The following is a 12,269-nucleotide window of genomic DNA, read 5'->3' on the forward strand; positions in this document are numbered from 1 at the left end:
TAAACCTGAGAAGCAGAAGTAAATCAAACCCAGAAGTAAATCAACAATCTATTGTAAATAAGCTGGATTCTGTACAGAAAACTTCAATTAGAAATACTAAGTACTGTGTAACAGCAATAACACGGTAATCACGTGTGAACAGATAGTGGCACAGGATAAAAGAAAGAATATTTTATTAATGTTTCCTAAATAACATTACTGAAAGAGCTGAAATTAAGTTTTGTTTTTTACATAGATCTTATTTAAAATGCTTTCAGTGATCATTTATGGCCTTACTTACAATAGTTCTTCAGCATAGTAGCTCCCCCAAGGAGTTAACGTATATTTTTTCTATTTCTAGATCTGTTAGCTGTGCCTAAGCATCCATATGCTGCTATGGAGAACTGGGGACTGAGTGTTTTTGTGGAGCAAAGGATACTGCTAGATCCAAGCATTTCTTCTATATCATACCTACTGGATGTCACCATGGTCATTGTACATGAGCTCTGTCATCAGGTAATAAAGGTGTTCAGGTATTTGGTATTAATGTCAGGAACCATGCATTCCTTTTCAAAACTGAAAATGAATTTGTGTTGTTCACATAGTTGCAGCTTTTATTGTAACTGGAGCCCAGATAATACGGAGCTCCATAAGACACATCACTACAGTGTAGAAACTAAGAAGACTCAAAGTGGGGATAGAAGACAAAATTAGTAGCAATGAACAAATTCCCTGCATTCTGTATGTTTGTGTGTGTGTGTGTGTGTGTGTGTGTTGTTGGTGTGTAGACTGAACAGGTTGGTAACTGTAGAAAATGATTTATTGCAGAACTATGGCAGATTCATGCTGAGTTTCATGTTCATGACATGTTTTGGCTGAAATCAAGTTGGTAGTCATCTTCAGTCAAATATACATGTACTTCCATTTTCTTTTTCTTTTTTTTTTTTAAATTTGGTATTGACCCTCTGTTCACTAATGGTGGATAATTGAGTCTTTATGTGTACAGAACCTTTTGAATCAATAAGAAAACTTCATAATAAACCCATATTACAATTTATTTTACATTTCTTCCATCTTCTTATCTCAAACTAAACACATAACAAGTGTTTAGTAATATTAGTGTGAATGCAAATGTTATTGAAGAAATCTGCTACAGGGACAGGAAACCCTTTCTTCCACTCATAAGAGGCATAATCATAGCCTTCAGGTTAAAATGAATGAAATCCTACTGTGTAATCAGCACGGCTTACATCTGTGACTTTACACAGTATTCTTTAAAAGGCAATGCAAATTCTTAACACTTTCTGCAAATAAAAAGTACCATATAAGAGGGAGCCTTTGTAATGGAGTTCTGGTAGATGAACCTGAAGATAATAATGTTTGGTTCATATTCATGTTTCACATTAAATCTGTCAGTGAATAGGAAGTCCTCAACTACAACATGAAATTTTTATTGAAAATTATTGCTGATTTTTTCTCAATATGATCATCTGATTTTGTTTTATGCTTTTTATTGTGCAGTACAATAGAGTAGCACTGTTCAGCTAGAAAAATTAGAGTGCCTTTGGAATCAAGTGTGGAAAACACACATTAGGTCATCAAATCCCGGCTCCTGTTAGTATTAGATTCTTCCATGTGGTGCATTTTGTAGTGCCAGGTTCAGTGCTCCTGATTACAGGGTTACGCTGCTTCCCCTAAGCCCTTTTGATTAAATATGATGGTCAATAACTTTTTCCTAGCGCTCAGCTTAAGTCTTCCTTTTTCTGAAGTCATTCCATTACTTCCAGTTATTCTTTGCACCGCTTTAATAATTTCCTCGGCTTCCAGAGCAATTTATACTTCAGATGCGGGCAATTATCACATCAGTAACTTGTCAAGTTTGTTTATTTGATTCTCATTGAAACCAAAGCCTTTTTACATTGTTCTGGGAATATGAGAGGATCACGAAGCGTGTGAAAATTATACTTGAGTTTATTTTAGGGTAGCAATGCGGTCATAGAGTGCTTTCAAGTGACCTTAAAATTGCAAATGTGAAGGTTTACTTGGTGTCCATGTTGATATTGCTTCCAGTGCTGTTCACTTAGTTAAAAATATCTTCCTCCATTCCTGTTGCTTCTCTTTCTGTATCATGCAGATCAGATCCTTGCTTAGCTGCTTCACTGGATAACTAGACAGGATAGAAAATATTCAGGTGGAATAAATATTATTTCTACTTTTTTAGATGCAGAATTGAGTCACAGAGAACATGGATTGTTCATCTGCAAATAAAGTTTAAAGGGAAAAACCCTTCAAAAATAGAAGCCACAAAACACTGTCTAGCACCTCCATCACAGTATTGTCTTTATTTAGCCAGTTTTTCTGCTGTTATCTTACCATACTCAGAAGCCCCTCAAGGAAACATTAGCTGTGGATAGCATAGAGCAGGAACTGTAAACAGTGCTAGCTTAGCCGAAAATATATTGAATAGAGACCAGGTTGGGTCCAGGATCTCTTGCATTTGCTATTTGTTAATTATATACTGCATTTTTCATCCTCTTTTGCTGTGCATCGTCTCACCTGCTAACCTGGGATGGCACATGCATATTCCTCCCTTTCACTCATTTTTACACACAGAATAACAGAGATTAACCAAAATCACTTCTGGTGCAGGCAAAAGTAGAATCCAATTCTCCAGTTTTATTTTTTATTTATTGATTTTTTAAAATTTCATGTAAGAGGAAAGGGAACTCTCCTACAATATGTTTTCCTAAAATACTTTTTTTTTAGAAGAATTTTATTATTGTCCTATTTCCCCTGATTTTAAACCCATGATTTTAAGACTTACAGAATATATCTGAGCATGTAGCAAACTGACCTGTTTGAGAACCTTGTAGCTTAGAGGAACACAGCAATTGCTTTGCTAATGTTGTTTGCAAGATTAGGAAAATCAGATGAATGTTAAGAATTGGGATTGTTACCTTTAGATATAACTTTAAAATCGGAATTCCCAAATCTGCTGGGTATTATTGCTTGAGCACAATGTTCAGGACAGATAGAAAATGAGAGACAGCATTGCAGAAGGACAAAGAATTTCTGTCATTGTCAAAATACAAGTAAAAAGCAAGTAAGAAAGAATTTTACGCCCGATTTCTTCACAGGTGACTTTGTGATGTTGACCAGATATCTATTTTCAGTATATGTTTTAGGAGTGACACATTAAAGTTACATGGGTAGCTTTAGTTTAGTCATTTTGTAGGTTGCTAGTGCTTAATATTTCAGCCTGAGTGTTCTTTTAGAATATTTTATGTATTTAATTAAAAAAAATAATAATTGAAGGAGGAGTGTTTTGGTGTAAAAGCTTCTCCTCCAAGCCCCAAAACACAAATGAGATATTGGTCAAAACACACAGATTTCTAGCAGCTTAAATTGATAGCTCAAAATAGTTACCATAATTTATTAAAATAATTCTATTAAGGTAGTAATCAGTTTTGTTTGCATATCACAGATCAGTTCCAGCTACAGCCTTTGAAGAAAGAGTCGTCTGAATTTATGCGCCATGATTTTTTGGTGATAGTCTTCCCACCTGAGCACAAAGCTTAGTGTGACAGATTGAGTTAAAGAGGCAGGAAAGCAGAAAGAAAAAAAAAAATTTCTAACTCAATTTTTTTTTTTAATAATCTGTAAAGAAAGCATAGAGAAAAGAGTGTCCTTTCAGTGTGTCTGTAAAATAAATGCCTTCTGCATGTCAGGCTGAACACAATACCTAAGGGAGATGAGAAATGTATGTAATCAATATGTTTCAATTCATTTTTCTTTTCCAAAATGAAAAGAAGTAAGGATCTTCACTCCAGGCAAGTAGTGTCTGTAGTCAAATGCAGAAATAAATAAATAAACAATTACTTACATAAATGAAGTCCTTTACTTAATGTTTTCCTTTCAGATGTAACACCTAGGAAGATAATAGCACCTTTCTGCTGGAAAATTTGGCTTCATTAATTGCAGTCTCTGGGACTGCTCTGTCTCTGACATTCATAACTATCTCTGATACTATTCAAGACTAGTTAAGCAAATCCCTACATTTTCATATTGGTATCACATGCTGTTTTAATGCCTGTGAAACACTTCTTCCTTTAGGTGGATAATTAAACAAATACTTTTAATTGCATCATTAATAAATAAACCCAGAAAAATTGCAAAGGAGTATAAGAAATTATCTTTTGTGACATCATAAATGAATGTTAGCAGTTCTTTTGAGTTACAGGAGGATGCGTTATGAATTTTACAACCTTTATTTTTTTAAATCTCTCTCTGAATAGTCGTAGCATACCATGACTGTTACTGGTTTCATATTTGTTCAGCAGTCCTCTTGTGATTCAAGAAATAAACTCCATGCTATTGTGTTTTCAGTGTTTCTTTGTCTTTTCAGTTAAATGTTCATAAGATCAGGACGTATCTTTACTGGTCCTGTATCGAGTTAATTTAGTGATAGCCTTTGACTAGATTATTATCACTGATTGTCCATTAAGTTCAGTTTCACGTAGTGTGAATATGACTTTTGTCAACCTCATCTTTTCTCCCTAAATTCTTAAGTTGGTTGTCAATGACATTCATTGTCATGTTTTACTTCTTTTTTTTTCTGTTCAAATCCTATTTACGGAACATTGTGTGGCAATCTGGTAATCTCAGTTTTTGTAGCCTGTTCTCTGGAACCCCTTTGTACACTTAACTACAGATCCTCATCGCAGCATTGATCCTTCCTTGGTGCTATTCTCACTCCACAAAGACATGCACAGAAGTGAGACCTTTCATTCAGGTCCCAGACAAAGCCTTCCAATAAGGCAACTGTCATGAAAGCAAACAGCTTACTGGTCAACTCCGCTTTCATTCGTTCCCCACTCTCATTACAGTGGCAGTAGCAGCTCCTCTGCACTGACGTGAATCTGTCCCTCTGGAATACTTATTTGCTGTTCCCTTTCTGTGTATTTTCAGAGCTTATGACTCCATGAAAGCTCAAAATTATCTCTGTTGATTATGAATTAATCTAATTTCTAATCACATCAGGAAAAAACCTGGCAGAGAATTTTACTGAAACAAAGCTTTGGTATCTGTTTGGCAAAAAATATGCTACAGAGAGTATGAAATACGTTTTTATAATAGCGTGTGTGTTTCTGCTCTTACCACTGGTGTTAACGACAATCCAGGTTGCACGGGGCCATTACAGTCATTTAAACAGGGTCATCCACCAACAGAAGAATTGATGATACCTGATTACCTTTGAAATTTTGTCCTCATTCCTCTTCCAGTGATTATCCCAGCTCTGTCTAAAATCCCTCTGACACCCACACGTCCGGTACCATGACAGGTTTGTGGCTGTTGGCGGCTACTGGGCAGAGTATCTAATGGCATGTTCTTGCCTTGCCCTCAGTATACGTCCTTCTCTTTTCAGCTGCTGATCTTCCTGTACTTTTGTAGGAGTTTAATTATCTTTGAGATCGCTGTCCTTCTTTCTAAATTAGGTTGAAGTAAATGGGGAAATTCAGGAGTGACCTGGGGGAATGGGAAAGGCAGTCAGGTCAGGTAGGGTTCCTTTGCATAAACATAGGTGGCCCATGTCAGTTTAGATACCCTCTGCCTCTGGTTGCTGTTCAGGAAGGCTGCAGATCTCCTGTAAGTCCTGTATGAAATTTCCTAGGCCTATGTAGGTATCTCAGATGCCCTAGGATGCTCTTTAAGTGGCATCAACTACCTGCTTTTAGGCATCTGAGTCCCACCCACAGAGAGGTGGCATCATTATATAAAACTGCTTTTCTTGGGAAACCAGCCAATGAATGGAGTATCAGTAGTACTGTAATTCTTAGTGAGCAGACATCGTGGAGGAAGAAATGCTAAAATTTAGGTCTGGGATATGAAGACTGTGTTCCCAGTTTTTCAAGTTTCATGCTATACATAGTGAAGTTTCCAGGTAATGAATCAGATTACTTGAGTTTGACGCATTTTTCTGTCCATTGTGTATGGTAGTCCTGTAAACCTAGGTAAGCATCTACTTTAGATAACTGAAGTAGACACCATGAATACTCTCCTGAATGCTTCTTTTCCCCTGCTTGTTCTTTTCTAATGTTTTACTTCAGTAGCTTGTGCATCCTGTAAAGGCTTAATTCATTAGTATCTGAAAAAAAGAGTTAATGAGATTCAGGGGGTGGTATATACTACTGTTTTTATTAAAACTTGTGAAGAATGTGTTCTGTATAAATGAGATGTGTGCAAAAATGGTTTCCTAGAGGTTGTTTATCCAAACTTTCTTTGCAGTGGTTTGGTGATCTTGTGACTCCAGTTTGGTGGGAGGATGTGTGGTTGAAAGAAGGTTTTGCTCACTATTTTGAATTTGTTGGGACAGACTACCTCTACCCAGGGTGGAACATGGTAAGTCAGTTTTACTTTGTTAATTTGGAGACTCCTCAGGAAAGTTGCTCTGCTGTTATACTCCTGTTTTTGTTATAGACAGGGACTGCTGAAGAATACCAAATGATGCATGCAAGTATCAGATGTCCAATGAAGCAAAATCACTAGGTGTGAAATAATTTGACAGCATTCCAAAAGTGTAATCTACAATTTATTACAAAAGAAATAAGGTCGTGTCTGTCACAACCCAACATTAAAATAACTACTGTCTGCTCAGAAACATTTTGAATTAAAGCGGTTATAATTTAACGTGGACCATTTTTGAAAATATTCAGAATATTGAATTTTATCCACAAACACAAGATAAATTGGAAAGATATGTTTGGCTAAAACATATTGTAAAACGGAGCACATTTTTTCTTACAATATTCTGTTCTTCTCTCCCTAAATTTACTCTTCTTATCTTCCTGCTATTGTTTGGCCACCTAGCAGTACATACTAAGTTTACATGGGGTAAATGAATTTAGAATCTAGGTTTTAGTATGATTTCTAGCTGTCCACAGCTGGATATGCTTTGTCAACTGGTATACAAATACCAGGGCGCTCTGAGGGCAAACTGGGAAAGCGATGCTTTTTGGAGTTCTTCTGTTATATTATATCATATCTGGTCAGGTCCCAGTTAATATCAACCACTGTAGTCTAGACATATGCTTACAAGAAAAATAAGAGATACGAGACGTCAGGACAAGGAAATTGTGTGTGAGACCACGTTGAAGGTTGTTATATAGATTTTATTGTCCTTTGGAGAAATTTTTCTGTTTCCTATCCTTCTATGTTTACACATGTTTAATTATGTGGGAAAATATTTGTTATAAATACAGATTGCCTGACAGAGATGTGTTATAGCTTGAATGTTTTGCTTAAACTCTTGCATACTAACTTCTGAATTTTTTTTTCCCATTTCTGGGTGAGTTATCGAGTATTGTTACCCCATTAACTTTTGTGTGCCATAAAATGAAGATGATAAATTGTGAGTTAAAGGTGATTTTTTAAAATAGTTGTATTCAGGTACTCTTTCTTTAGGTATGCATCTTGTGAAGTTTGAATTCTTTGTAGTATTTTAATTTTTTCTTTCAAGTGTCAATTTTGGTTTATAATTGCATTATGAAAAGCAAAATAAATCTTTATCTGAACTGACATATGTCTTGCATAGGTTGGCTTGTTGGGTTTACCTGGCTTTGGCTGTATTGAAACTCATTCTCTTCATCTTTATGCAAAACACATCCTGAATTACAATGTAATGATTCTAATTATGAATGCAATGAAATCTGGCAGGCCTTTATGATTTTAGCATAGTGAAATGCCATAGATGACAACATTTATACACTGCATTTTATCTTCAAATCATCAGTCATTTGTTCTTCACATAATCAGTTTAACAAATCCAGAATAACTTTGCTTTAGAAGTCATTTGGAATATAGACTATTTGCTTGAGATTTCTGTGGAATGAATATAATGTTCACTGTTATGCAAATGCCATGCCCATCACATGAAATCCTGGCGTCTTAGCAGAATACAGGCAAAACGAATGGGTTGAACAAGGTATGACAGTTAAGCTGGGAAATCAGACACGTGCTGCATAAATTAGAATTAACTACAGTAATATTTCAGTGCCTGAAAAAATATTAATCTGTCAAGTTTTTCCTTAAATTAAAGAGAAGGTAGACATAAACTTTTCATAAATCTTTGAATATCATTGGCCTTTGATATAAAAATAACCATACTGACATATTTAAATAATTAGAAAATTGGTGGCAAGATGGAACAATTGATGTGTTAAACATTTATACATGCTGCATTCTTTTACAGGCTAGGGTACAAAGGAATCAACACTGTGATGTTTCAGCCTTATTACAGAATTTGTAGGAGGAGGAAGCAAAAGTTACAGTTACTGGATTTTGGCTTGTTGGATATTTTTGTTAATATAAAGTGCATTTGGTGTTTAGATCATACTGACATTTGTAAACTTGAAAAAATAAAAGGTGAACACTTATAAAAAGAAATACTGTTCCAAACAACTTATTTTTTTCTAAAGTGAAGGATACAGTACAAACTTCATGAATCAATTGCAAAAACAAGAGCTACAAACCTTATTTTCTCTAATAAACAGAGCAATAACAGAGCAATATTCTAGCATTCTGGGTGGTGTTTTGTCAGCAGTCATATACCTGTGAAATAAAAATAAAAGATGTTAAGGTGCATGATACTACAGCTTTTTGCATCAAGAGAACAGAGTAATATGCCAAAATACTCTTTTTTTTATTCTAAAGAATTGGGAAAGTTAGACAGTTGACATCTTTCTCTTGTAGTTCTGAAATGTTACCCTTGAAAGTTTCCTCAAGAAAGCCCATGGACTAAAATGTCAAGTTCTTAAAAGCTTATTGAGCTTATTAACAGCTTATTAAAGGTTTTTTGTCACATTTTCTTTTGGAAAGGTGTAGAAGTGAAAGACTGGTAGTCAATTCCAGGAAAAGGGCTTTTGTCTGGAAATGCAACTTGGGCAACATGGATACATCTGAATCAAATGGATCTGTCAACAGCTTTCTACCTAACTTGTTGGATGCTTATAGGCTTCAGGCATGTAACCTTTGATCATTAAAGCTCCATAAGCCCCTAAAGTTTTGCTATTACTTGTCTGAAGGTGCTTCTCTTTTAGCAGAGCCGAGCATTTTTCATTGTTTATTTTATTTGGCATTCACAGACTTGGTAAGGCTGAACCTGAGTCTCTTGAGGACTCTGCATAAACATTTCTTCCTCCTCTGAGGTTCTTGACTTTATCAGTTTTTCTTCAATTGTTTTATAGGGTCTTCTTTTACTGCAGGAAAGGTGGGTGGATATCAATATTGAACAAACTGCCATTAAGCTGTAACACTTGAGCCTTCCAGCAGGTCTAGAATTTCTTGACTTGTCCAGAAGGTGTTTACAGACTTCATCAGGCTTGCATAATCTTAATGAGAAAGGAAATCCAGTTCTTATTAAACCCTTGCCATCCTTATGCCCTGGATCTTCCTATTAAAATTTTGGGTGAAGAACAGAACGAAGAGTCATTCTGATGGAAGCGTCTATTATCCGTTGCAGTTAATGTAAGATACATCAGAACTCTCCTGACGAAGTGGATGAAGTTTTGCTGGTTTTAAAACAGGGAGGTGAGCTTTCTGAGGTGAGATCCTTCATAGTTCCACCACTGGTCTTAATATCCTTTTCTAAATTTAAGTTATGTCAGATCAAAGCTAGAAATTCTAATTTCCTTCTCTCAGCTAAAAAATAAGTCCCTGCATGTTACTTTTTACCTCTTGAAGGTGAAGCTACCTTTGATTTTTCAGGAAATATGTCCCTACTTAGACATTTGCCATGGAAATGAATTCACCGTTCTTTCATTTTCAGCCTCTTGCATTGCCTATCCCCCAGATGAGTTTTCTGAAATTATTGTTCTGAAATGTCTCAAATTCTTATTCTTAGATCTCATTCTTCAAGGTGTTGGAAGTTTAAACAATCTGCTTCTGTGTTGTCAGGATGGTTTTAAAGAGAAAGCTGGCTCTGCAATGAGGTCCAAGACCCCCCAGAGATCAGAGAATGTTGCTTGATCATGTGTGCTCAGAGTAGTCATCTGCATGTGAATTCCCTGGCTGTTGCTATTTCATGACTTAGAAAGAGATGAGGTTTCTGTGTAAGAGGCTTACCATATAACTGTATGGTTGTGTCTCCATGCCATCAAAAAGCAACAGCAGCTGGGTGTGAGTTCTTGAGCTGTAAGATCTTACAACTGATACAAGGTGCTCTCACCTCTGTGGAAGGTGCCTCTGCTAGTTTTAGGATCAGAGAAAAGAGAAAATTACAGCAGAAAACTACATGCTGGTAATTTCCACTTCATAGCCCTGTCTTTTCTCACCTACCCTTCTCACCTTCCTGTTTTCAGAGGCCTGTTTACAACTATATCTTCCATCTTCCTCTCTGCTTGTTTCTCTCATTATCCTGAAGTCCTTTGTACGTGGCTTTGTAAAGGAAGGAATTCAACTGAGGCTTACAGATCCAGGAATTTATTGAGTGATCTTTTACCTCCTTATTTTCTTGTAGAAGGAACCTTCATGTTTGTCCTTGAATGTCTCTTGTATTGGGGTAGGTTTTGAGGACTATGACAGCAGGAATTACTGGCATGTAATTTTCCCTTTCATCCATCAAAAGAGCGTCAAATACTTTAGCAGTCAGTACCCAGCTTGATGCTGAGAAAGCATTTCACAGAGCCCAGCTGACTTCACCTTTTTCTTTATTATATAAAAGTTAGCTTTGCTGACAACTTTATTGGCTGAGTCAAGGTGTAGGGCATCAGTGATAGCTTTGAATCCTCTGCCTTCTCTATCCATTGAAGCTCTGGGGTAAGATCTCACACTTTCTTGTGTGATTACTACTTTTATAGTTAAGGATGGTCATATTTGCCAGAAATTTTCTCAGTATTAAAAAATTGTGATTAATATATTTGCAGTAAAACTTTGTGTTTACATGGAAAGGCATCTTTCGTCTTTCTAAAGTGAACCATGCTTCCTTCACACTATTAGGGACCATAGTCTAGACAATCCTGCCATTACTACAGGCAGCTGAAAATAATAATGAAGATGCATATCAACACTTCTGTTTTAAAAATGTGCTGCAAAAAATTACCTGTGCCTAAAAAAGTTAATAGAAAATCATTTAACTGAACTTCATTATATTAAGTACTTTGAACATCATGCAACATGCTGCCCAGATTCTTGATAAATGATCTTAATTGCCTATCTTTCTCATTGAGTGGGTTGAAATAATGAAAGTGAATATGGCCATTAGACACATGCGTGTCTTTATTGTGCTTTGTCTCAGATTGCCTCCTAAAGCATTTGTCTCCACCTGTAAAGTTTTTTTCTGCATTTTTTGACTCAGAGAAGACCCAGAAGATATTATGAGTTTTGAAGCAGACTTAAGACATGGGCCTTTTTGATTTATTTCATTATTATTTTGGCATTTCAGACCTGAGCTGTACCCTGCTTGATCCTTCTAACCCAACATAAATATCATGCTGGCTCAGCACTGAGAGAGATTCAGCCTCTTGTTTTTTAAAACTACTTTAATCTCTTCATTTTTGGTTAAAGGCTCCCCATGCTGGTATAAAGTAAGCCTTTAGTTCATACCACATGGAGTGTTTTTTCCCCCAGTAACTGCTCAGTGAAGTCTGTCCTTGTATGATTTTCTGTTTTAACTCAATTGTGGGGAAAGCTTTCAATGTAAAATTAACTAGAATCTCACGTATAATTGACTTTGTCAGGAAAAAGAGATATGTAAAGGTAAGCTGCAAGATCTTCTGGTTGCTAATTCATAGTCCTTTTAAAGTATACCAGTTTAGGAATCTTTATATTGAATTTAACTTCTAACTAGAAATTAAATTTTCAACTCCGCATGGTCTTCCTTAACCCAGTTTCTTTTTTTATGGTCTGACAAGGTGGATTAATATGTGGAATTCTTAACTTTAAGTAGTTAACTCCTAACATTTAGAAATCAGACATAAATGAATACCAACATTTAGATGAAACATTTATTCAAGAGATTAAGTACAGGTTTGGAGAATTTCAGTGTCTCTTCTTTCTTTGTGTCATTATCTGCTCGTCTTGAGAGAACAGTTAAAATGACATTATGATGACAGCTTTTGGGTCACGTGAGTTCAAATCTCTGGAGTTCAGGGTTTAGATGAAGCCTTGGCTTCAGAAACAAACTTCAGTCAACCAGCTAAATTTCACATAATTTTGAATTAGTTACCACTTTGTCATCAGTAAAAATGAGAAAGAAACTTCTGCCTCAAGGCAAGAACTCACTGCAGGGTAGCCCT

General features: G+C 35.9%; 1 protein-coding gene across 1 annotated transcript in view; it reads left to right on the forward strand.

Moving 5' to 3' along the window:
* The window catches only part of TRHDE (thyrotropin releasing hormone degrading enzyme), a 221,964-nt gene that overhangs the window by 85,414 nt on the left and 124,281 nt on the right, over window positions 1–12,269 (forward strand). The window contains exons 4-5 of the mRNA XM_064449710.1: window positions 341–495; window positions 6,265–6,378. Coding sequence (XP_064305780.1) covers window positions 341–495; window positions 6,265–6,378 — 269 coding nt within the window. The remainder of the gene's footprint in view (window positions 1–340; window positions 496–6,264; window positions 6,379–12,269) is intronic.

The sequence above is a fragment of the Phalacrocorax carbo genome, chromosome 1, assembly GCF_963921805.1.
Source record: "Phalacrocorax carbo chromosome 1, bPhaCar2.1, whole genome shotgun sequence".
NCBI classification, from domain to species: domain Eukaryota; kingdom Metazoa; phylum Chordata; class Aves; order Suliformes; family Phalacrocoracidae; genus Phalacrocorax; species Phalacrocorax carbo.